General features: G+C 40.2%; 1 protein-coding gene across 1 annotated transcript in view; it reads right to left on the bottom strand.

Moving 5' to 3' along the window:
• Window positions 1-25,492, bottom strand: part of creb1b (cAMP responsive element binding protein 1b) — a 116,642-nt gene that overhangs the window by 50,826 nt on the left and 40,324 nt on the right. Inside the window, exon 2 of the mRNA XM_063051621.1 lies at window positions 5,514-5,624. Within this exon, the coding sequence (XP_062907691.1) occupies window positions 5,514-5,618 (105 nt within the window). The 5' untranslated portion in view covers window positions 5,619-5,624. The remainder of the gene's footprint in view (window positions 1-5,513; window positions 5,625-25,492) is intronic.

Genomic DNA, 25,492 nt, shown 5'->3' with positions numbered 1-25,492 from the left:
GTGCCTTTAGTAGAGGACATACACTGCAGCTTAGTGGAGAGAATTATTAATTAGGTTGGTTAATGAGGTGCTGAACAAGTTGGCTGTTTTCACTCTCTTCAGATTTTTTGGTGCCACACCAATCCAGGCAAGTGGAGAATATTTCAATCACACTCCTGATATGTGTCCTGTTGGTTGTAAAATGACAGTGGACCATCAAGAGGCAAATCAATTAATGGTAGGACACCCAGCCTGTCAGCAGTTTTTTGGGTGTTACTGTGTCTAGCCCAGTTGAGTTTCTAAATAATGGTGAAACATGGCGTGGAATTCAGCATCTGAATATTAAGGATGGGTAGTCAGATTTTGTTTTGTTGAAGATGGTGATAACCTGATATTTTTGTAGAATTAATTTTATCTACAAGATTTCAGGCTATGCACCTTGTTATATGCATGCGGACATGGGTTATATTATTTTCCAATGAGTTGGTAATGGAATTGAACATTGCAACTTCCCAGCTCGTGATGAAACAACTGATCATAGCTCGCAGGGCACCATCTTCTGGAACACTTGTAGTAATGTCCTGGAACTGACTGACTTCAAACAACCTTTGGATGAACTACAAACTGATCCATTAAAATGCTTTCCCCTTGACTTTAGCTTTACCAGGGTGTTTTGATGCTACATTAAGTTACATGTTCCCTTGATCTCAAGGAAAGTTACTCTTACCTCATCTCTGGAGTTCAATTCTTTAGTCCGATTTGAAACAGCTGAAGCTATGGAGCTGGTCTTTCTGACTAAACCTACCCACCAATGCCAACTTGGGTTACCAGTGAGAAAGCACCTCTTGACAATGACTTTTACCACTTTGCTGATATAGTGTAGACATAGTGTTTAACAATTAGCCAGATTAAATTTGATTTGTCCTGCATTTTGAGTTTGCATTTTTTTAATACTTTCACAATTAGCATATTCATGATTTCATAAGACACTGAAGGGCGTCCTTCATGTGAATACAGGACTTTGTTTCCACAAGTCCAATCAGTGGTTACTTCCACCAAGGCTATCATTGGGAGATGCAGCCTGCAAAAGGTAAATAAGCAAGGTTACGTAGGGATATTCCTTGTACTGGTCAACTCATTACCGGCCACAAATCTGGTCTGGCATCATGTACTTTAGGACTTGGCTAGCTTGGTCTAAGGTGGTGCTGCAAAGCCACTCTTGTGACTGTCTTCTTTCAGGGCTTCTGCTAAGGATTGCTCAACATAGAGGAGCTCTGATTCATCTGCTGAGGGAGGATGACTGTTAATCCAGGTTTCTGGATTCTTGTCTGGTATTCATTGTACATATGTATTCTAACTTACTTTCTCCCACAACTGGAGGAAGTTTCTTCATCAGTCTGGATCATAAGCTCTGGAATCTTTTTTGAAAATCAGTTTCATTTTCCTTCTTTGTCTTCTTAAAATTTTAATATTCTAAATTAATCTTCAGTTCACACCCCTAATTTCTGTGCCTGACAGTAAAGAGAATGTGTGCGTACGCACGTATGTGGGTGTAGGGGAGAGAGTAGGAGGAGGAATGCAGAATTAACAAGTATTATGGGCACAGATGAATCCATGGTGAACAGATTGGGTGCCTTTGAAGTGAGAAGAGATATTTAGATAGAGATGCTAATACTACAAATGAGCAGGCAATCATGGAATAGGATAACCAAGCACTCCATTGAAGGAATGGCATTGGTGGAGGACAACATGGTTAAATTGATTCAAAGGTGGAACAGGGTGGGAGGGAGTATTATATAGTTGTTCTGATGCAAATGAAAGGGGTAATTCATCTAAACTGAGACTGCAGGAGAGATGGGCTCACACTTCAGCTGATAGACTCAAGACTTTGGAAAAGGGAGTTTTAAGTTTTTATTTTAAAAAACACCTTAATGGTGAGGTATTTTTTTGAAAAGGGAGAAGCTGGCTGCTTTGTAAAATGCCAACACGTTTTGTTTTCAAAAGGGGAGGTCAAAACTAAGCAGCAATTCTAGCAACTCTTAACTTTTTTGAAAAGAAGATATTCACACACAGTTGAACCTTGGGTGCTTAAAATGGGAGGATGTAGGATAACAATTCAGAGATGAGCAGTAGCTCTGCCAATATAACTTGCTTTGTTTCACCGCGCTAACTCATGTATTTTGAAATGATTTGTGATACTGATTTGGTTAAACACTTGGGTAAAAGTAACCTCAAAATGTTGAGAAACAACAATATCAGTACAATCTTATGACTAAAAAATTTGATGATATGATAGGTAAGCGTGAATTCTTCATAAACTGCTGTGTCATCAGAAAATCAATACGAAAGAGCAAGCCATAACTACACAAGAATGAAAGCACTGTTCTTGTCAATAGAGGTAGAATATGTTATTGAGCCATTGAGGAAGACAAGGAGGGACAATGCATATCATCTTCCTAAATAAACCATCTTGAACTTTATTGGTTTGCTAACTATCCTGTGGGAAAAAAACCATCTTATGCTCCAGAACCAAATGATTTTTTTTTCTTCTAAATACTTATAAGAAACTATGTAAGAACAAGTGATGGAACTGAAGTTTCCAGAAGTTCAACATGCTCTGTTGCTACCATTATTTTTTTTGAAAAAGAGAGTTCGTTGTTATGCAAATGATAAGCATGTTTGTTTGAGTCACAAAGATTAGTGGAGTTGTAGACAGCAAGGATGTCTGTCTAAGGATATGGAGAGCCATCGATCAGCTGGAAAATTGGATGCATCTATGACAATTGGAATTTAATCCAGACAAATGCAAGGCAAGCATTCTGGATTGTCTAATGCTAGCCAGACATACAAAGTAAATCGGAAAGACCTTAGGAGCATTGATGTACAGCAGGATCCTTGAGCGCAAGTTCATAGTTTTCTGAAAATAGGTGAATAATAAAGACATTTAGCTTGCTTGCCTTCATGGACAGGGGTATTGATGATTAGAGTTAGGACATCATGTTGCAGTTTTACAAGACATTGGTTAGGTCACTTACAATGTTATATGCAGTTCTGGTCACCATAGTATAGAAAGGATGTGATAGCACTAGAAAGTTGCCAAGAAAGTTACAAGGAGAGACTAGATAGGATGGGATTGTTTTCACTGGAACACAGGAGGCTAAGAGGCTAACCTTAGCTGCTTATAAAATTATAAGCGGCATAGATACCAGAGATGGTCAATCTTTTTATGGTGAGGGGGAAATACTTAAAGGAAATTTGAAAATTTTTTTCCACAATTCATAAGTTGATTAAGATTGCTCCCCACACACATGCTTGTTCTTCTGGAATCATGGTTTCATTGACAGCTACAGCCAATAATCAATTTGTATCCAGTAAGTTCCCACAATTCTCTCTTGGATGTTAATGCAATAAACAGATCTTCAGGTAATAGATCACTTCGATGGGGAAAGTTACAGTTATGCAGCCTTTGCCACCATTCTTCTACACAGTTAATAGACTAGAATTCAAACAACCTCAAAGTGTTACAAATTATATTACACCTAACAAATTACTTTGAAATGTCATGCAACCTCACAGATAACCCCTCTGTTATATTGGTGTAATAGGGAATATAAGGCTAGATGGAAGGAAATAGAATTTGGATTAGTTGACAGTTTTCCTCTTCAGGCCTCAATAGCTGACAAAGGATTGATGGCCCAGTTGGAAAAATTTAATAATGCTTGGATAAATCTTACATTAAAAGTATGGCAGAAGGTGGTTAATTCATGTGGAATTAATAACATGCTAAAACTCTTTAGATGGTGTGCATATGATACCGAATTCCTTCCCAACAGAGGAGATAAAAGATTTGAGCTATGGATAAAGAAAGGTCTTACAACCTACCTCTCATTTATAGATAAAAGAGTATTACAAAGTTTCCAAATCCTGCAGGACAAACATGGCCTAGAACATAATGACTTTTTTAGGTACCTTCAAATACGAAACTATGTTAACCAGAGTTGTAGATATACAGACCTATCAATAGTAGAATTAGAATTTTTCAAGATTCTGAATTCGGCTTGCAGTTCAATACCTAGTAAATCAGTTTCTCGCCTATATAATGCACTCTCCCATGCTAAAAATGTAAATACACTGTATATTAAAGAGAAGTGGGAGAAAGAAGCGGGGTTGGTACTTTCAGAGGAGGCTTGGGGGAAAATCTGCAGCTTTCAATGGTCCTCGACTAATTCTTTGACTTGGAGAGAACATTGTTGGAATAACATTATAAGATACTTCAAGACCCCATATCAGGAAAAATATAAAGATACAAATGTGATGTGTTGGAGAAGATGCGGCTCTAAGGAGGCAAATCATTTTCATATTTTCTGGGATTGCCCTAAATTAAGTCTATTTTGGGAAGGTATTCATAGAACATTAGTTAAGGTACTTAGGTCCCAGATACCTCTGAACTTTGAGACGCTCTATTTGGGGCATGTATTGTTCCTTGAACAGAAGGAAGATATAAAGTTGCTGCAGGCCCTCTTAGCGGCAAGTAAGAAATCAATCACTAGAAAATGGCTAAATCCAATACCACCTACATTAGAAGATTGGTACGAAATTATCTTGGAAATATTTAAAATGGAAAAGTTGACCTACTCCCTGAGAACTCAAAAAGAAACATTTTATCGAATCTGGAATAAATGGATTGAATATATAACCCCAATGCGAGCAGACTTTAGATGACTCTCCTAATGATTTATATTGCTCTTCTCATCAACACAGTAATATTGCTAACGTAAGCACCCCTAGTCTAAATGTTTGTTGTTGTTTTTTTTTGGAAAATAGAGAATTAACACAAGTAAAGGGAAAGATTTGGGAAAGGGATAAAAAAAAATGAAAAAATTAAGTAAATAAGTACATAGGGATTGGATAATTATGTCTGCGGGCAGGAACAAGCACGAACAAATTGGGATATAAACACCTACAATGGTTGGTATATAGGCTTGTATGCAACATTTTGGACCAGTGGAAATGGTCCAGAAGGGTTGTATGGAAACTATTATTACCATTTTTCTTAACAACTAATTTCATTACTTAGCCTAATAGGTTAGATTTACCACAGTACATAATTATCTATTTAAATGTTTATTTTGCTTTTATATCATCTCAATGTGTACTTAAGAATATATAAATAATTGTAGTTTTATACATATAAAAAAATGGAAAAGGTTATATGTGTGAAAAAAGTACATGATAATTGTGAACTCCTTATCCAAATAAAAATAAAATTAAAAAAAAAGAAATGTCATGCAAGAAACAAGGCATCCAATGTGCACTAGTAATGCCCCAAAAACAATGTAAGATTAACTGTTTTAGTGATGCAGGTTGGGAAAAAGTGTTGTCAATACATGGGGGGGGGGGCGAGGGAAGACTCGCTTTTCTTTTAAATAAATAGATTTGAGAAATATTTCAACTGATTTTGCATTGAAGATCTGAATACTTACTCAGACACTGATCACACAAGACTATTTGTAAATAACACTGAAAATATATACCTGCGCTATAGTGGCAAGCTGTGCTTGTGTCTGCACCGCTAGCTGGTGAGTTTCTGCTTCTGAAATTGCAGTGTCACCATGCTGAGTTTCTGTACTGGAATCCATAGTTACCTGCAATACCAGAAAATGTGGAATTAAATCATGTTAAAAGGCAAAGTTGGCAGCATATACTGCAGAGTCAAGCAGGAAGTGACTGCAATTACTTATTTGACAAGTTATTACAAAACTTGATTACTTTCCAATGTGTACACATTGATATTCTTTTCTTTACAACACGAAAGGTTATGTGTGTAAAAGCAGAAATTGTTTCCACTGACAAAGATTGCAGGCAATAAAGAGCCAGAACTGAGAAAATAACTCTTTTTAGAACATGAGGGCAGAAAATCCAGAATAGAATAGCCAGAAGGATGATGGAGATAGATTGAATTTTAGCTTTCAGAAAGGAATATATAAATATATTTGGGGTTGGGAAGAAAGAATCACAGAATTCTGAGCAAGGAATTGGAAAGTAAGAATTAATAGCAATAAATTAGGACCATCACGCACTGAATGCATGAAATTAGTAAAATTGCTAGTCTTTACATTTAATCATGCCTATTAAAATCAAAAGGACTGAAATTCTGGGAAACAAATATCCCCAAAGGCAATATAAAACACATTACATTGTCTAAGATATTAAAGATCAGATTTCCACATTAGATCTTTTGCTACCAGACAGCCTCCAACACATTTTCCACACCCACTTTGTCACCTCATTAACTGTGCTAATTTTATTCATGGCAAGGGGAAGTTCCTGGAAGTTTGAGGAATCAATGTTCATGCCATCAGGTCGGAGGCTACACAGATGGAATACAGGGTGTTGTTCCTCCAAATTGAGTGGAGCCTCATCACGACAGTAGAGGAGGCCATGGATAGACATATTGGAATGGCAAGTGGGATTAAAATGAGTGGCCACTGGGAGATCCCACTTTTTCTGGTGGATAGAGTGTAGATGCTCGATGAAACGGTCTCCCAATCTACATTGTACCTACGGTGCAGTGATTTTGTGCTTGAAATATTTAACTATGCCTCTTAAGCATCCGATGGCAAGTCCTGGGCCATCAGCCAAGCAACGGAGAACCGCTTTAATACTTGAAAAAAAGTTGTTGGAAATTATAAACAGGGCGGCGACAGGTGAAGGTAACAAGCTCTGGGATGCTACTCTGTGCAGTTGCGGGCTATAATAGCTGAGTTAGGCATCACACCAAAGCAGGTGTTTAATGCAGACAAGACTAGGCTTTTTTGGAAGTGTATGCCAAAATGCATTTACCTAAGTAAGGATGAAAAAACTGCGTCAGGTTTCAAGGCAGCAAAGGATAGATTGACTTTGTTTATGTGTTCCAATGCCGAAGAAGACTGTAAGATGAAGCCTCTCTTAGTTTACCATTCACTAAACCCCCATGCTCTTAAGGGTTTGAGTAAGAAGCCTCTCAATGGAACGTGGAAATCAATTTGGGCAGTGTGTGTGCACACCCTCAAAGGGTTTCCTGCCATCACTGCACCTGTCCAGGATTGTGTGACCCTGGGCCGTAAAATTGGTGGGGAAGGATTCTCAGATCTCGAGACTGCTGACGTGGTAGAACTCCTGGATTCTCATGATGAAGAATTAAGTGTAGATGACCTTCTGCATTTAACTCAGACTGAAGGTGATAACGATGAAGAAGAAAGTGTCAAGCTGCAGGTGAAGGATTTTACGGTAAAACAACTGGCAGAATTTTTTAAGGCTGTGGAATATTTGGCACAAATGGCGATGGGCATGGACCCAAGCTTAGAACGGAGTCAGCATTTCAGTCATTCCCTGCAGTCAAGCGTCTTCCCTACAAGCAAATTTATGCTGAAAAACAAAATGCTGCCAAGCAAACAACCCTCACCACTTTCTTCAAATTGATGTCACCTCCTGCTGCCGGCAGTTCTGAGAGTTCTGTGAATCTTCCTTCACCCCTTGCTGTCCTTGATGATCCTGACGACAAATAACCATCCACCTCATCCATGTAAAGCTGCCTGACATCACTGCACAACCACTCATCTCCCTGAGCGAACACACCTGCCACTGTTGGTTGGTGAGTACTGTACACCTTAGTATGTTAACTTTCTATGATTTATTACGTTGAATATTACCTTAAATTGATTAAATATAATACAAATGTTGCCTTGTGGTACTGCTTTTGTGTCGTATTGGTATGAAAATGTGAATAAATTAGATAAAACATATTTAGGAAGCCTCCAGAATGCATCCCTATTTTCTCCATTTAAATAATTATTCACATTATGTGTCGACTTCAAGGAACGTATCCCCTGCATATAACGAGGATAGGGTGTAGTTGACACTTCTGGCCGGGACCCTTCATCAGGACTGGAGAAAAAAAGATGAGGAATCAGAGGAAGAAGGTGGAGGGAGGGTGAAATATTACCACACAGCTTTCTGAATATTCCCATGTTGATTCCAAATCTCAAAGCAAGTAATTTATAGATCTTACATCATATTACAGCAATCCAATGAAAATGACTTAAATATACAGTTGCAAGAAAAAGTTTGTGAATCCTTTGCGAATGTCTGGTTTTCTGCATTAATCACTCATATGTGGTCTGATCTTCATCTAAGTCACAATAATAAACAAACACAATCTGCCTAAACTAATAACACACAAACAATTGTACTTCTCATCAATACTGAACACACCATTTAAGCCATCACAGTTTAGGTTCAGAAAAGTATGTGAACCTCTGGGGTAATGCCTTCTACAAAAGCTATTTGAAGCCAGATGTTCCAATCAATGAGATGAGATTCAAGGTGTGCCTTGTAGAGGTGCCCTGCCCCAAAAAAAACACTGACAGAACCTGCTCTTCTCAAGAAAGATCTGTTTACATGCACCACGGCTCAATCAAAACAACTTGCAGAGAACCTCAGAAGAATTGTAGATTCTAAAAGCATTTCTAAAGACTTGAGTGTTCATCAATCCACAGTAAGAGAAATTGTCTCCAAAGGGAGGAATTTCAGTAGTTGCTACTCTCCCTAGGATTGGGCATCTTGCAAAGATCAAAGAGCACAACGTGCAATGCTAAAGAAGGTGAAAAAGAACCCCAGGGTAACAGCAAAAAATCTCAGAAATCTCTAGAACTTGCTTAAGTTTCTGTTTACGTGTCCTCTATAAGAAAAACACTGAACAAAGGGTCTCGGCCTGAAACGTCGACTGCGCCTCTTCCTATAGATGCTGCCTGGCCTGCTGCGTTCACCAGCAACTTTGATGTATGTTGCTTGAATTTCCAGCATCTGCAGAATTCCTGTTGTTTGCGAACAAAAATGGTGTTCATGGAAGGACATCACAGAGGAAATCACGGCTCTCCAAAAAAAAAACACACATTGCTGCATGTCTAAGTTTGCAAAAGACTGCCTGGATGTTCCACAACACTTCTGGGACAATGCTCTGTGGACATATGAGACAAAAGTTGAACATTATGACAGAAATGTTATGTTTGGAAGAAAAGAAACACTGCACACCAACACTAAAACCTTATCCCAACTGTGAAGCATGGTGGAAGGAGCATCATGGTTTGGGGTTGCTTTAGTGCTTCTGGGCCTGGACAGCTTGCAATCATTGAGCAAACAATAAATGCAAAACTTCATCAAGCCATTTTACAGCAGAATGTCAAGGTAGCAGTCTGTCATGTGAAGCTTAATAGAGGTTGGATGATGCAACAAGACAATATCTGAAACAACTCTATTTTTTTGTTTCATAACTAACATTATGGCAGCTACTTTAGGGTGCTGCACATTCAGAGATTCAAAATTATATTCAGTTAATTAAATTATTAATCAACAAGAAAAATACCATTGGAAATGTTGACAAAGCACCTCGTTGAATTACACTGGATCTAGTAAAATGTTCATTTTCGTCTAGTTCTAATCTTTATGCAATTCCAGACCTACATATGTTTGAGGTTGTCTCTTAACTGCCCTCTAAAATTTTCTAGGAAGTCAAAAAAAGCTGACTTGCCAATAATTTGTGTATCAAGACTCTTTTTATAAAAAGACCACTTACCCATTTTAGTGTCTTAAACATCTTACAACCACATTTATCCCAGTCCATTTATCTGCAGTCACTTTTACCAAGTATCATTTTTAAAACTACATTTCACAAAGAAATTATTTATTCTTGCAAGGTGTGAATGGAGCCAAGTAAAAGGAAAATAAGACCTGGAATCTTGTAGAATTTCAAATTTATCATGTGTTTTGTGTCTGCACTGTTCAGCACAGCAAACATAAAGGTCACTTTATGACCAACAACTCCACCATTAAAAAATAAATGGGGTTTGATTGTTCTAGTTTTAACCAATAAATATTGTAAAAGCATCACCAAACACCTACGGGGAAAGTCATGCAGTTTTATTTCTACTAATATAATTGTGCCTGTAAAAAAAATGTCAGCCATGCAGAATTAGTATTTTCATTATTTTTAAATTCCATATCTGGCTTTTAAAATACAAGCTACCAATTAATCCTACTTGTGAGAATACTGACCCGAGTCAGTACTACAGGAGAAGTGAAAAGGGCCAGAAATGGAAAACAGACGGAAATTAGGGTGAACTATCAAATAAATAAGATACTTTTTAATAAATATTCAAGGTGAAACAAATGTTACCACCAATTTGATATAATTCAAATACATCTTTTGAAATTAATCAAAGATGAGAAGCATTGATCGAGTGGATAGTCAGAGGCTTTTTCCCAGGGCTGAAATGGCTAACACGAGAGGGCATAGTTTTAAGGTGCTTGGAAGCAGGTACAGAGGAGGTGTCAGGGGTAAGTTGTTTTTTTTTTACGCAGAGAGTGGTGAGTGCATGGAATGGGCTGCTGGCAACGATGGTGAAGGCAGATACGATAGGGTCTTTTCAGAGACTCCTGGATAGGAGTAAAAAAATTTACATGAGACCACATAGTGATTTTATCACAGCTCGGGGCATACTGGAGTTTGGAAAGAGATGTGCCTTTCTGTGACATGTATATCCTCCCCATGGATTGCGTGGGTTTTCCCAGTTTCACCACACAGTCCAAAGATAGACAGGGTAGGTTAACTGCCTGTTGTAAATTGTCCTGTGATTAGGTTATGAGTCACTGAGGTTGTGGGGTTGTTGGGGTGGCATGGCTTGAAGGGCCAGAAGGGCCTACTCCACGCTGTATAATAAATTATAAACCAAAAAAAAGTAAATAAATAAAAAGCAGAATGTTTCAAGCCCAGAAGACACAAAATAAAATTTTGTCAAGCACCCAATTAATGAAAAGATTAAATATATCCATGTCAATTGCTGTAAAGTTCTGAAAAGATTTTGCAAACCATTGGAGAAGCGCCACATATTTTGATACAACCTCAATTACCACTGCAATATACAGACCTCTTTGTTTCCAGGTTTAACTGGGTTAAGTAATTCACATAATATGTTCAGTAAATTTATTCTTCTTTTATAAGTCGAGAGCTGTAACATTTTTATACATCACAAAGACAAGTTTATGAATATTACATGGTGGTCATTTTGTGCTGCAAGTATAACTACATTCCTGATAGTGTCTTGTGTACAGTGTTTAAATGGTCAACACATGGTAATTAAATAAGCCAATCTCAAGAATATTTATCTCATCTTTAAACAAAATCACTTTCTCCCAAAACAGTGGCAAATAATTAAAAAAAAAATTGTTCTGAAATTCCTGGGGGCATGTATCATTTAAAATTATAAGAATGGAGCTCAACATACATAATTGCACATGCAACCCCAAGATGAACAGCCACCTTCATGTTTGAAGGAAACTTGCTTTTCTATAGTGCACTCTCAGAGGACCCAAAGATCTTTTAAAGTAATAGCAGTTTTTCAGCATTCCTATGTTATGAATTCTGTCTGCAGCTGCCTTCCACACCATGAATTGGGTTCAATCCGGAGTGAAATTTGTACTATTGGGTGAGCTCTGGTTATTATTATTAGGTAGCACTATTAGGTAGTGCTCTGGTTTTCTTCCACATCCCAAAAATGTCTGGGGTGTTAGATTAATTGGCTATTGTTAACTGAACTTGGTATGTAGGCAGGGGTAGAAATCTGGGGGAATTGATGGAAATGTTTAAAAAATAAAGTGGGTTAATGTAGGATTAACATACTGGAGTGCTGGTTGGTTAGTTCAAAGTTAATTTATTATCAAAGTACATATACATCATCAAGTACAACCCTGAGATTCATTTTCTTGTGGGCTTACTCAATAAACTCATTATAGAATAATAACCATAACAGAAACAATGAAAGACGGCACCAACTTGGGAATTCAATCAGTGTGCAAAAATACAACAAAATGTGCAAATACAAAAATAAATACATAAGCAACAGATATTGAGAACATGAGATGAGTCCTTGAATCCGAAGGTTGTGGGAACATTTCAATAATGGGGCAAGTGAAGTTATCCCCTTTGGTTCAGGAGTCTGATGGTTAAGGGTTAATAACTGCTCCTGAACCTAGTGCTGTGAGTCCTGAGGCTCCTGTACCTTCTTCCTGATGGCAGCAACAAGAAAAGAGCATGTCTTGAGTGCACTCTACTTCCTTAAGATTTTGTGAACATTCAGCGTGACATCTAAAACTTTAACTAACTTCTGTAGATGTGTATTGGAGAGTATATTGACTGGCTCCATCACAGACTGGTATGGAATCACCAATGATCCCTGTTTTCCTGCAACAATGCTTCATATAGATGTGCTCATTGGTGGGGAGGACTTTACACAATGTGGACTGGACGGTATCCACTACTTTTTGTAGAATTTTCCATTGAAGGATATTGGTGATTCCATACCAGTCTGTGATGGAGCCAGCACTGGCATTATTTCTTTGTAATTGGACTTAACGTGCTAGGCCCAGGAAAGGTCTTCTGAAATAACAACACCATCAAGTTGCTGACCCTCTCCACTTCTGATACTCCGATGTGGACTGGCTCATGGGCCTCTGGTTTCCTCCACCTGAAGCCAATAATCAGCTCCATGGTCTTGCTGACATTGAGTAAGAAGTTGTTGTTGTGGCACCGCTCAACCAGATTTGCACTCAGGATGAGGCCTTTTATTCCAGGACAAAGGAGATGTCTTCCTTTTTTAAAGAAAGGGGTTTCCCTTCTTCCACCATCAACTCTGCTCTCAAACTCATCTCCCCCATTTCACGCACATCTGCTCTCACTCCATCCTCACCCGCCACCCCACTAGGGATAGGGGTCCTCACCTACCACCCCACCAGCCTCCGGGTCCAACATGTAATTCTCTATAACTTCCGCCACCTCCAACGGGATCCCACCACCAAGCACATCTTTCTCTCCCCCCCCTTGCTTCCCTACACGACTCCCTTGTCCATTTGTCCCCCCAACCCCTTCCAACCGATCTCCCTCCCGGCACTTATCCTTATAAGCGGAACAAGTGCTACACATGCCCTTACACTTCCTCCCTCACCACCATTCAGGGCCCCAGACAGTCCTTCCAGGTGAGGTGACACTTCACCTATGAGTCGGCTGGTGTGATATACTGCGTCCCGTGCTCCTGGTGCGGCCTTCTATATATTGGTGAGACCCAACGCAGACTGGGAGACCATTTCGCTGAACACCTATGTTCTGTTCGCCAGAGAAAGCAGGATCTCCCAGTGGCCACACATTTTAATTCCACATCCCATTCCCATTCTGATATGTCTATCCACGGCCTCCTCTACTGTCAAGATGAAGCCACACTCAGGTTGGAGGAACACCACCTTATATTCTGCCTGGGCAGCCTCCAACCTGATGGCATGAACACTGACTTCTCTAACTTCCGTTAATGCTCCTCCTCCCCTTCTTACCCTATCCCTTATTTATTTATTTATCTTCCTTTTTTTTTCTTTCTCTGTCCCTCTCAGAATAACTCCTTGCCTGCTCTCCATCTTCCTCTGGTGCTCCCCTCCCCCTTTCTTTCTCCCCAGGCCTCCCGTCCCATGATCCTCTCCCTCCTCCAGCCTTGTATCCCTTTTGCCAATCAACTTTCCAGCTCTTAGCTCTATTCCTCCCCCTCCTGTCTTCTCCTATCATTTCGGATCTCCCCCTCCCACTTTCAAATCTCTTACTATCTCTTCTTTCAGTTAGTCCTGATGAAGGGTCTCAGCCCAAAATGTCGACTGTGCTTCTTGCTACGGATGCTGTCTGGCTTGCTGCGTTCCACCAGCATTTTGTGTGTGCTGCTTGAATTTCCAGCATCTGCAGATTTCCTCGTGTTAATGAAATTTATTAACCTCTACTCAAAAACATAGAAAAGTAAACAAACGACTAACTTAAATGGAAGCTAACAGCGTTAGGCGTCTTTAGTTATCAGTCAAATTTAAAGACAATTCTTAACAGATCTTACTCAAACACAGTCTTAAAGTGGTAGTTTAAAGAGTCCAAGTGATTTATGAAATAAGTGAGAGGAGAGACTTCCCGAACCATTGATAAAGAAAAGATGAAACTACTGATGCAGATCCCAGCCGAGAAATGCCTTGTCCAAAGAAATCACGAAGAATAAGATTTCTCACAGCAGCTGATCTTTTGCCAGAGGTGGTCACCACACAACACCCAAGACCATGCAGGGGTTAACCAAAAGTGTGTGCCACAATACCCGTATGGACCATACCAAATGTCAATCACTGAACGCCGTTGATTTCTTGGGTTCATACGAAGCTGGCCATTCTTCACTCTCTCTCTCTCTTTCCACGATTACGTAACCACCGACTATGACTCCCCAACAAAAACAACTACGCAACAAACTGCGGTCTCCCCTTTTACACAGGTTGGAACATGCCATCATTTGACATCACATCACCCCACTATCAGGACAATTACATCATGCCAATATCACGGGACAATTACATCATGCTCATGAGATACTCACGGGACAGGTAACAACGGTCATAAATGTAAAGTGATTAGAGCAGAGGGCTAAGCACACAGCCCTGTGGTGCACCTGTGCTGATGGGAGATTGCAGAGGAGATGTTGTTGCCAATCCAAACTGATTGGGGTCTGCAAGTGAGGAAATCAAGGATCCGATTGCATAAGGAGGTATTGAGGCCAAGGTGTTGAAGTTTATTGATTACTTCCGAGGGGATGATGGTATTGAGTGTCAAACTGTAATCAATAAAGAGCATCCTGGTGTATGTACCTTGGCTGTCCAGATGTTCCAGGGATGAGTGAAGAGCCAATAAAATGGCACCTATTGTGGACCTGTTGCTCCAGTAGGCAAATTGAAGCAGATCCAAGTTGCTTCTCAGGCAGGAGCTGATATGTTTCATTACCAACCTCTCAAAAGACATTACGGTGGATGTAAGTGCTACTGGACAATAGTCACTGAGGCAGGTTACCATAATTCTTCTAGGGCACCAGTATAATTGAGGCCTACTTAAAACAAGTGGCTACCTTAGACTAGTGAAGCCAGAGATTAAGGATCTCAGTGAATACTCCACCAGTTGATCAGCATAGGTCTTTAGGCCAGGTTGCCTCATCTGGGCTGGATGCTTTTCATGGATTTACTCTCCTGAAGGCTGCTTGCACATTAGCGTCTGAGACTAAAATCACAGGATATCAGGGGCTGTGGAGTTCGTGATGGTTCCTCCATGTTTTGACGGACTTCATATTAGCAGAGACCTTGTGAGCTATAGGGCCTGCTTCCGTGCTAGATTTCCCGATGACTCTATGCAGCAACCAATTAGTACAATAAAGTTTCTTAACAAAACAACATAAATATAAAATGATACAGGCAAAATATACTTGACAGAGTTGAAATAGATCAACCACAAATGGATGTACTAGATGAATACAATTACTCCTAGCATTCCTATTACTATGGAATAGCCAGACTAAGTAATTTCCTTGTACTAATTTTACTGAATTCCTGCAAGGTTGAATAATTCACAAACTCAACAGATTATATAGATTGAACACAATGTAAAGATTAAATCCTGAGCCAGGGAAAACAGGGAACAAAACTTGTGCAGAGTTCACTACGGGCCAAAAATGGTCTAAGTGGTGTCTTCTGGTAGATTTACTGGTCACTTGTGGAACACAAGAAATCAGTTTTAAAAATGTAGTGTCTGAAATTAAGATGAAATGTTGGGAACACTCAGCAAGTAGCAACTTATAGAGACACATTTCAGGAACAAGATGATTCATCAAACCTTCATCAGAACATCATACTAATAACTTTTAATGCCTCCATCATATATGTTTACTGGTAATTGTTCGATAATACAGCAAAAAGCCCTTGCATCTTAAACATCACGAGATGCTAAGAAAGTAAAAAGATTGTACACTGAACTACTCAAAAAATAAAATCAGGACAGAAATCCAAAGGTTTGGCAAGAGGTAGATATTAAGGAAACAGGGGACAGGTAACTGGAAATATTGAACATTTATCAAATAATTGATAATTGCAATGTGAATGCTAAATATCGCAGAAAAATCCTGTACTTAATGGTCAGGGAATATATTAACTGCACATATGCTGTGAGACAAAGTAGCACACTAAAATAATATGTAGGCAACCCGTGTGTAAGCCAGGATTTTAGTTCCTCAATCTTATGTAAAAATACTTTGATATTTTAAATAAAGTGAAATTCCCAACAATGAAACACCCGCAAAGGCAAGTTAAAAACAAAAAAAAAATCAGCGACAGAAACAAATCTTTGATAACCAATGACCAAAGGTTTGGTCAAACCTCAAAAAAGCACCTTGGACTGACAGAATTTAGAGTGTAGACAGAAAAAAAACTTTTCCATGCATAACATGTTAATAGATATACAGAAAATCCTGCTCTCAAAAGGTTATTGATTTTTTTTAAATTAGCATTGTGGCAGTAAGTTTTGTTTGCATCAGTCAACTACTCAGCAAAGCAGAAGGACTCCATCGCGAGCCCTTGCTTATACAAATTGCTGCTTTTAAGTGATAGAGATAGATAGATACTTCATTGATCCCAAAGGAAATTCAGTGTCACAGTAACGTTACAAGTACACAGATGTAGAAATATTGGAAGAGAAGAAGAATAAAAGTTACCTCAAAAATAAGATGCACAAGATTTGAGTCAAAGATGACAAGATTTACAAGATTTTCAAGTTCACATGGATAAGGTTGTAGTGCAAGAATTACTGTAATATTATACAGTAATGGGTGTACATTCACACTGTCCTGATAAAAAGTGATGGTAGTATTGCACAGGGTGTCTATGATAGTAGGGTGAGGTAAACAGAGCTAAACAAAGTTTAAACAGAGCTCTGCTAAGCAGAGGTTAATAACAATCTAACAAGAGGGGGGGTCATCACTTAACTAGCTATAGGTTGACTCATTATAGAGACTATTGGCCGAGGGTAAGAATGACCTCTTATAGTGCTCTTTGGAGCAGCACAGTTGACTTAGTCTATTACTGAAAGTGCTCCTCTGTTCAGCCAAGGGAACATTGTCCAGAATATGGAAGTACATGACAGAGACCTTAATGAAGCAGCTTCGGGAAGTAATAAAGTTACTTCTTAATATAGTACTTGGGAACTCCCTTCAGTTATTTGTAAAAATCTTACAATTAAGAAATATCAATTGTTCAATTATTTCTTATTTGAATAATTCAAACTTGCTTGGCCTAAAACCTCTTCTACCAGTGGCACTTAAATGGGCATCTAATTTAATTATGAATTTACAATCCCTTTAACGTACAAGTCATCATAACTTGTAATATTGTACAAAGTCATTTTATTCATTTAAAGAATGCAGATTTTGCAGGCTGCGCTTGCGTTTAATTGGCCATCCCTAATTGTCCTTGAGAAATGACAGTGAGCTGCCTTGTCGAACCTCTGCAGCGGGGGTGCGGTATACTCACAATACTGTTAGACAGGGAATTCCAGGATTTTGAGCATGTGTTTGTGAAGAAACAGCAATACTTTTTCAAGTCAGAATGGTGTGTCTTAGAGAACAACCTCCAGGTGTTCCCATGCTTTTAAATAGAACATAGAACAGCACAGCAAAGGAACACACACTTTCGGCCATGACGACTAAGCCGATCATGCCAAGTTAAACTAAATCCATCTGTTCACACTTGGGTTACATCGCTACATCACATCTCTTCATGTGTTTGTCTTAATGTCTCTTTACAAGTTGCTCGTGTATCTGTTTTCTTCAGCACCTCCCCAGGCAGTGTTCCATGCCCCTACCACAATCCTTGTGAAAAAAAACTTGCCTCACAGTTCTTTAAAACCCACTGCAAATCAACACACCCTAGAACAGCGGTCCCCAACCACCGGGCTGCAGACCGGTGCCAGGCCGCAAAGCATGTGCTACCGGGCCGCAAGGAAATGATATGATTTGGCGATAGGAGTCAGCTGTACCTTTCCTCATTCCCTGTCACACCCACTGTTGAGCTTCAATGCACACGAGGTCATTACGCACGCGTCATCCATGTCAGCGCAGGAAGAAGATCAGCTCCCCGAGCCTGCAAATGACGGCGGGCTGAAAAGTATGTTTGACATAACATCTCTGCCGGCATTCCGGATCGAAGTTAAGGCTAAATATCCTAAGATAGCCATGAAATCACTGAAAACGTTGCTTCCATTTCCAACATATCTCTGCAATGAATGCAACAAAAACTAAATTGCGGAATAGACTGGACATAAGGAACCCCATTCGAGTATTGCTGTCTACCACCACCCCTCGATAGGACCGTGTTGTTGCAGGAAAACAAGCCCAGGGCTCCCACTGATTCAGCGATATTGGTGTGTTGCAATGATTTTATATGTTCATATGGGGAAAATATGTGCTGTGTGTTTAATATCCAATCGTTACTTAAAATGTTATGATGCTATTGACATATAACCATGTAACAATTACAGCACGGAAACAGGCGATCTCTGCCTTTCTAGTCCGTGCCAAACGCTACTCTCACCTAGTCCCACCGACCTGCACTCAGCCCATAACTCTCCATTTCTTTCCTGTCTATATACCTATCCAATCTTTCTTTAAGTGATAATATCAAAGCTGCCTCTACCACTTCTACTGGAAGTTCGTTCAACACTTACTTCAAGCTCCCCTGATAATTGACTTATCACTATATTCATGTGAGGAAAATATGCGGTGTGTTTAATATTAAATTCGTTAGGTAAATCCCTTTCAGAAACAAAATTGAGATTATTAGCCACTTATCACCTATATTGCGTTCGTGATTAACACCCCCCCGAACAGAATCGCCAAAAACAAATTGTAGAAAAAAATCAGCACGTACACGCATGCGCAAGGCTTCATGGTCATTGTAGTCTTTTTCGGGGTAAACCCAACGTATTTGACCGCTACTCTTGTTCGTTGGCAACCCTACCACCCCCCCCCCACTTCCCGTCGATCGGTCCGCAAGAATATTGTCAATGTGAAACAGGTCCGCATTGCGAAAAAGGTTGGGGACCCCTGCCCTAGAATGTGATATTTCCACCCTGGGAAAAAGATTGGCACTACTGTAATCTAGGCCTTTTAATTTTATACACCATCAGGTTGCCCCCCAATCTCCAATAGTACAGAGTAAACAAGCCAAATTGTCTAACCATTTTTTTTACAGCAACTCTCTAATCCAGGCAACATCTGGGTGAACCTCTTCTGTAAACTTTCCAAAGCCTCCACATCCTTCCTGAGGTCTGATGATCAGAACTGCAGCACACGACAATCTAATTTATACTCAATGCCTTTACCAATAAAAGCAAATATACTACATGCTTTCTTTACCACTCTATCCACTTGTGTTGTCAATTTCAGAGAGTGATGGAATCACACCCCAAGATTCCTCTGTACTCCAATGTTCTTAAGGGTCATGTTATTTACTGGATACTTTCCTTTTACATTTGACCTCCCACGGTACAATACCTCTTACAGGTCCATTTCTCCACCTATATTTTTAACTAATCTATTTCTGTAAAACTAACTAATCAACCCACTTGCATTTTCATGCAAATCACATCACAAACAAGAGGTCCTCGCATTGACCTCTGTGGAACATCAGTGGTCTACGACCTCCAGTCCTTGTCCTACTAACCAGCATAAATTGTGGGCTTGGAATGTGCTATCCTAATAGTCTTGGTCAACTGCTGCAGCACATCTTGTAGATGGTACAACCCGCTGCTTCTGCACATCAGTGGTATGTCCTGTAAAATGTGGTGCTTCTGAAGTGCTGTTTAAGCTGCACACTTTCAGACAGGCGGAGCATGTTCAATCACACTTTTGACTTGAGCTTTGCAGATGGTAGTCATTAAGTGGTGATGGGGAGTTAGAAGGCTGCAGGATTCTTAACTTCTCCGTCTGATCTACTCTTGTATATGGCTATTCTGGTTCAGTTTCTTGTCAATGATAATCCACTCAATACTGAGAATACAATGGATAGGAGATGGTTCAAGAACATTTTATAAAACCTCAGCTGATTCCATGTGAGATAGCTGTTTTCTTTAAAATTCACTGCTCCTTTCCTGACATTAGAAACATGCTCTCCTGAACTGCTTTTATATAAGAGAAGAAATTGTAGTGCTGGTTTAATTCCCCCCCATCTCACCTCAACACAGAGTCCACTTTTCATCTTCTACAGACAATTAGACTAGTATCAAAAATTAAATAGTCAACCACTTAGCTGCAGTGCAATCGGGAATGCCAATGGGCTTAACTTTAAAATTCTCAAGGAAAATCATTTATAGCCTTGCTATCACCTGCTTACAATGCCCCGAGATTCCTGCACTTCTTTAATTCTGTCCTCTTATGTATCCCTAATTTTCTTGACCACTTCTGGAGGTTGTATCATGATGTTTTAGACACAATATTTGGAATTATCTCCCCAAACCCTTCTGCCTATTTCCTCCATGGTACTCTTTCGTATTTGCTTCTTTGATAAAACTTTTAATTGAGTGATGATAGACCTGATTCTGATATGGGTCTCTTTTATAACTGAGAGTGGGAAGGAGTCAGGAATGGGGAGTCATGGTTGGAAAAAGGGGAAGAGAGGGGGGAGGGAGCAGGAAGCACCAGAGAGGCAAGCTGTAATGATCAATAAACCATTTGTTTGGAATCAAATGTCCTTGCCTGGTGTCTCAGGGTTGGGTTTGTCTGCACCTGCACCACCAGCCCCCACTCCTGTCCCTCCTTCTGCCACCGGTTCCACACCCCTCCTGTGTGCTCCACCCTCACCATTCACAACATCCTTTGTTCCTACCAGATTTACAAACTTGCTCTCTGCTCCACATTGACAAATGCAAAACTGTGCAAAAGGAGAATGAGCAAGAGAATGGCAAATGAAACATGAATCTGGAAAATGCATGGTCATGCATTTTGATTGTAGAAATTTTTGGATTTTCTCCCCGTTTTTTTCTAAACAGGGAGAAAATCCAAAAATCTGAGGTGCAAAGGGACTTGGGAATCCCTGCACAGAACACCCTAAAGTTTAACTTGCAGGTAGAGTAGGTGGTGAGGAAGGCAAATGCAATATTAGCATTCATTTCAAAAGGTCTAGAATACAAGAGCAGGGATATGATGCTGAGGCTTTATAAGGACTGGTGAAGCTTCACCTTGAGTATCGTGAACAGATGTGGGTTCCACATTTAAGAAAAGATGTGCTAGCAAACGAGAGAGTTCAGAGGATGTTCACAAGGATGATTCCGGGAATGAAAGGGCTATCATACGAAGAATGTTTGACAGCTCTGGGTCTGTACTTGTTGGAATTTAGAAGGATGAGGGGGGGATCCCATTGAAACCTTTTGAATGTTGAAAGGCCTAGACAGAGTAAAAGTGGAAAGGATGTTTCCCATGGTGGGGGAAGTAAGGACAAGAGGGTGCAGCCTCAGGATAGAGGGGTGTCCTTTTAAAACAAAGATGTGGAGAAATTCCTTTAGCCAGAGGGTGGTGAATTTGTGGAATTTATTACAATAGGCATTGTGGAGGCCAGGTCATTGGGTGTATTTAAGGCAGAGCTTGATAGGTTCTCGATTGGACACCATCAAAAGTCATGGGAAGAAGGCTGGGGAGTGGGACTGAGGAGGAGGAAAACAATCAGCCATGATTGAGTAGTGAAGCAGACTTGGTGGGCCAATGTCTGCTCCTATGTCTATTGGTTTTATAAAACTCTTACGCACCCTAGCGCTATATACATGTGTATAAGATTTTTACATAGTACTGTATATTAAGGAAACGGAGAACATAAACTACAGAATCAAAGGCTAAACACTCAACAGCACAATTTTACTTTGTATTAGATTTTCAGCAGTTGTCTTGAGCCTTGTATATGTTAGTACTAACATGCATCAAGAAGACAAAAAGCACAATCCTCTTTGCAACACACACAAAATGCTGGAGGAACTCAGCAGACCAGACAGCAACTATGGAAAAATGTACAGTCAACATTTCGGGCCAAGATCCTCTTTGGCTTGAAGCTGCAACTTTGTGACATGCCAAATGCTTCACCTAAAAGTGTTTCTATGATGCAAAAGACTTTGGGCACAATGATAATGATGGCACAAGCCAACACAAGGAGCTAATCTCCAGTTGCACCTGCTCACCATGCCTACTCTCTACACCAAAAATGCAGAATTATCCCAAGAAAACCACAATTTAATTCCTAAACAAATACTGACGTCAATATCTGTGAAAAGGAGCACTGGTCCACCACCAGTGACTGCAACTAGTGCCTTCAAGTTCAGAGCTGCAGACCACACAATCCTCTGCATGCTTTAGTCAGTGAATTGACATTTTACTGTTGGAAAAACTTCACTCTGATCAAATAAAACACATTTTCCCACAAAATGTTCATATAATAAAAAAGCTGCAATGTTATCAAAAGTTTAAATGGCTACAATTTACCCCAATATAATTATGACATTAAATGCTGTACTCATCTCAAAACATATAAGGTCATGTTGCTACCGTTTTAATTCCTAATTATCTTAATAACAAATATAATCACTGCACCATACACTCCTCTTGGGAATTAATTCCACTTTTTTTAAGCTATTCTGACACATTATCTACATAATAACACTTTGAAAGATGTGCATTTATACAGTAACAAAATACTTTAATTTAATTAATTAGTTTTGAAAAGTAAACATTTTGGAATACAGGTAACACAACAGCCAATGTACGCACTGTGAAGTTCAGCAAATAACAAGGTGACTGTGATTAATGTTTTGACGATGTTGGTTAACAGATAAAAACTGCCCAAAACATCAATGAGAAATTCCCTGTGTTCCTTTAAATGAAACCATAGCATTATTACACCTGAGATGCTTAAAAGGTTTATGTGAAGAGATCATCAAGTTCAGAATGAACACAGCATAATGCTGGGCAGCACCAGCAGCTGAGCAAGACAGTTTAAAAGCAGAGGCGATGTAGTGTGAACATTACATAGCGTTGCAGCCTTCTTCTACACACATAATGGGGTACCTGTACTTCTTAACACGTCTAAAAGTTACATACACCGACACACAAATCAATTTCAATCTCTACTGAATGACACCAATTGTTGGGTAGTTGTTTGCATAACGCTATTACAGAGCTAGCAACCCAGGTTCAATTCCCACCACTATCTATAAAAGTTTGTACGATCTCCCTGTTACTGTATCAGCTCCCTCAGGGTGCTCCAATTTCCTCCCATATTCCAAAGACATAAGGATCAGTAGACTAATTGGTCACACGGATGTAATTGGGTGGCACAGGCTCTTTGGGCTGGCACTATGCTGAATTGCTAAATAAATATATAAAACTTTTCTTAACACTGAGATTCTGATTACACAAAGAATGTTAACCCATTTCTAGCTATTACAAGCTCAGGGCATTCCAGAGTTTGGAGATCAATTCCAGCATCATTCTGTAATGAGTCTCAGTATGCTCTCCCCGTGGAATGTATGGGGCTTCCCCAGGTGCACCTAAAGACGTACCGGATAGGTTAAATGGTCATCGTAAATTGTCCCGTGATTAAGGGTTGTGGAGTTGCTGAGGTGGCGTGGCTCTAAGGGCCAGAAGGACCTACTCCGCGCTGTATTGCTAAGTAAATAAATAAATTTCAGGTGTAGTGTTGCAGCCCATGGGCTTCATGATAAACTGATCATGCTGCAAAGGCGTGGCAGTTCTGTCTCAGTCCAGCTCACCCGACCTGGAATATTTTATCTGCCGAGGGTGTTTTCTGTCATCATCCAGGTAGCAGTGCATATTCCACCCCTAGCTAATGTCAGGCAGGCACTGGAGGAGCTGAGCACCATGATCAGCCATCACAAAACAGCGCACCCTGATGCCTTCTCTATCACTGCGAGGGATTTCAACCATGCTAGCTTGAGAAAGTCTCTGACCACCTATCACTAACGTGTAACATGCAAAACCAGATGAGCCAACACTCGACCACTGTTACACCACCATCAGAAATGCTTACCGTGCCTTCCAATGACCTCACATTGGAAAGTCTAATCATCTGGCTGTGCTTCTACTTCCATCATACAGGCAGAGACTGAGGACCGCAGCACCAGTGGTGAGGACCACACGGGTATGGTCAGGGATAGTGAAGGAGCACTTACAAGACTGCTTTGAATCAGTTGACTGGGCAAAGTTCTGGGATTCATCTTTGAATATGAAACAATATGCTACAGTTGTCACTGACTTCATCTAGACCTATATGGAAATGTGCGTCTTTGAGAACATACAGGCCATAATCAAACCAAAAGCTATGGTTGAACCAGAAGGTTCATAATTTGCAGAGAGCTGGATCTGTGGCAGTGATCCAGAACTACACAAGCAGCCCAGGTATACACTATGGAAGACCATGTTAGGAGTGAAAAAACAATTCTGACTGAAGTTAGAGATGGAATCTGATGAACTTCAGTTCTGACAGGCTTTGCAGGTCATTACTTCCGACGAGGCAAAACCTAATATCATCAATGGCTGAGATACTTCACTCTTAGATGAGCTCAAAGCCTTTTATGCACACTTTCAAATGGAGAACAAAACTACACTTGTGTAAATTCCTGCAGTATCTGGTGATCCTATGATCTCTGTCTTGAAGCTTGTTGTTCACTGACCACAGCAACAGCAGGAGAGCTGCGTGGCCTCGATTGTTGCACGAGCCACACCCTTGTGCCACAAGGAGGCCTGTTGCAGCTTCCCAGGGAAGGAGACATTGGCACTGGTGTGGAAGAGATCTGGAGTCTTGTTGGGTTGGAGCTGGCCCCTCCCCTTGATGCTGCCTGCAAGTGTTCACTCGGTGGAGGAGCAGTTGGAATGCATTGGTCTGCAGCTGCACTGGTGCATGATGAGGACTGCTGTACCATCTGCCAAAATACTCAGGGACTTGGGCTTTAGATATATATTATTTTGTGACTGTATCTTTTTCTGCTATTGTAGCTATACGTGCTGTATGTTTGTACTCTGTTTTGCACCTTGGCACTAGACGAATACGGTTTCATTCGGCTGTATTCATGTGTATGGTTGAATGACAATTGAACTTGAAGGCCAACATCAGAACACCTTTTACGAGGGTGAAGCTTCACAAGGGGTCAGATCCCCATTGGAGTCCTGGTAGGGCACTGAAAACCTATGTCAACCAAATAGCAGGAATGTTCATGGACATCTTCAATGCCTTACTGTTGTAGTCAGAAGTACCCAGCTGCTTCAAAAGGGTGACAATCATACCAGTGCCCAAGACTAGGGAGGAGCTGCCTCAAAGGCTCTCACCCAGAGGCACTCACATCTGCTGTGAAGGGCTTTGAAAAGTTGGTCTCAGCCAGAATCAAATCCTGCCTAAGCAAGGACCTGGACCTGCTAAAGTTTGCCTACTGCTACAATAGGTCTACAGTGAATACCATCTCACTGCCTCTCTACTCAGCCTTGGACCCACCTGACAATGGCAATACCTACGTCAGATTACAGCTAAGCATTCAACACCTTCTCTA

Source organism: Mobula hypostoma, chromosome 6 (assembly GCF_963921235.1).
Source record: "Mobula hypostoma chromosome 6, sMobHyp1.1, whole genome shotgun sequence".
Classification (NCBI taxonomy): Eukaryota; Metazoa; Chordata; class Chondrichthyes; order Myliobatiformes; family Myliobatidae; genus Mobula; species Mobula hypostoma.
The sequence above is the reverse complement of the archived record's forward strand: the minus strand, read 5'-3'. Positions and strand labels throughout refer to the sequence as shown.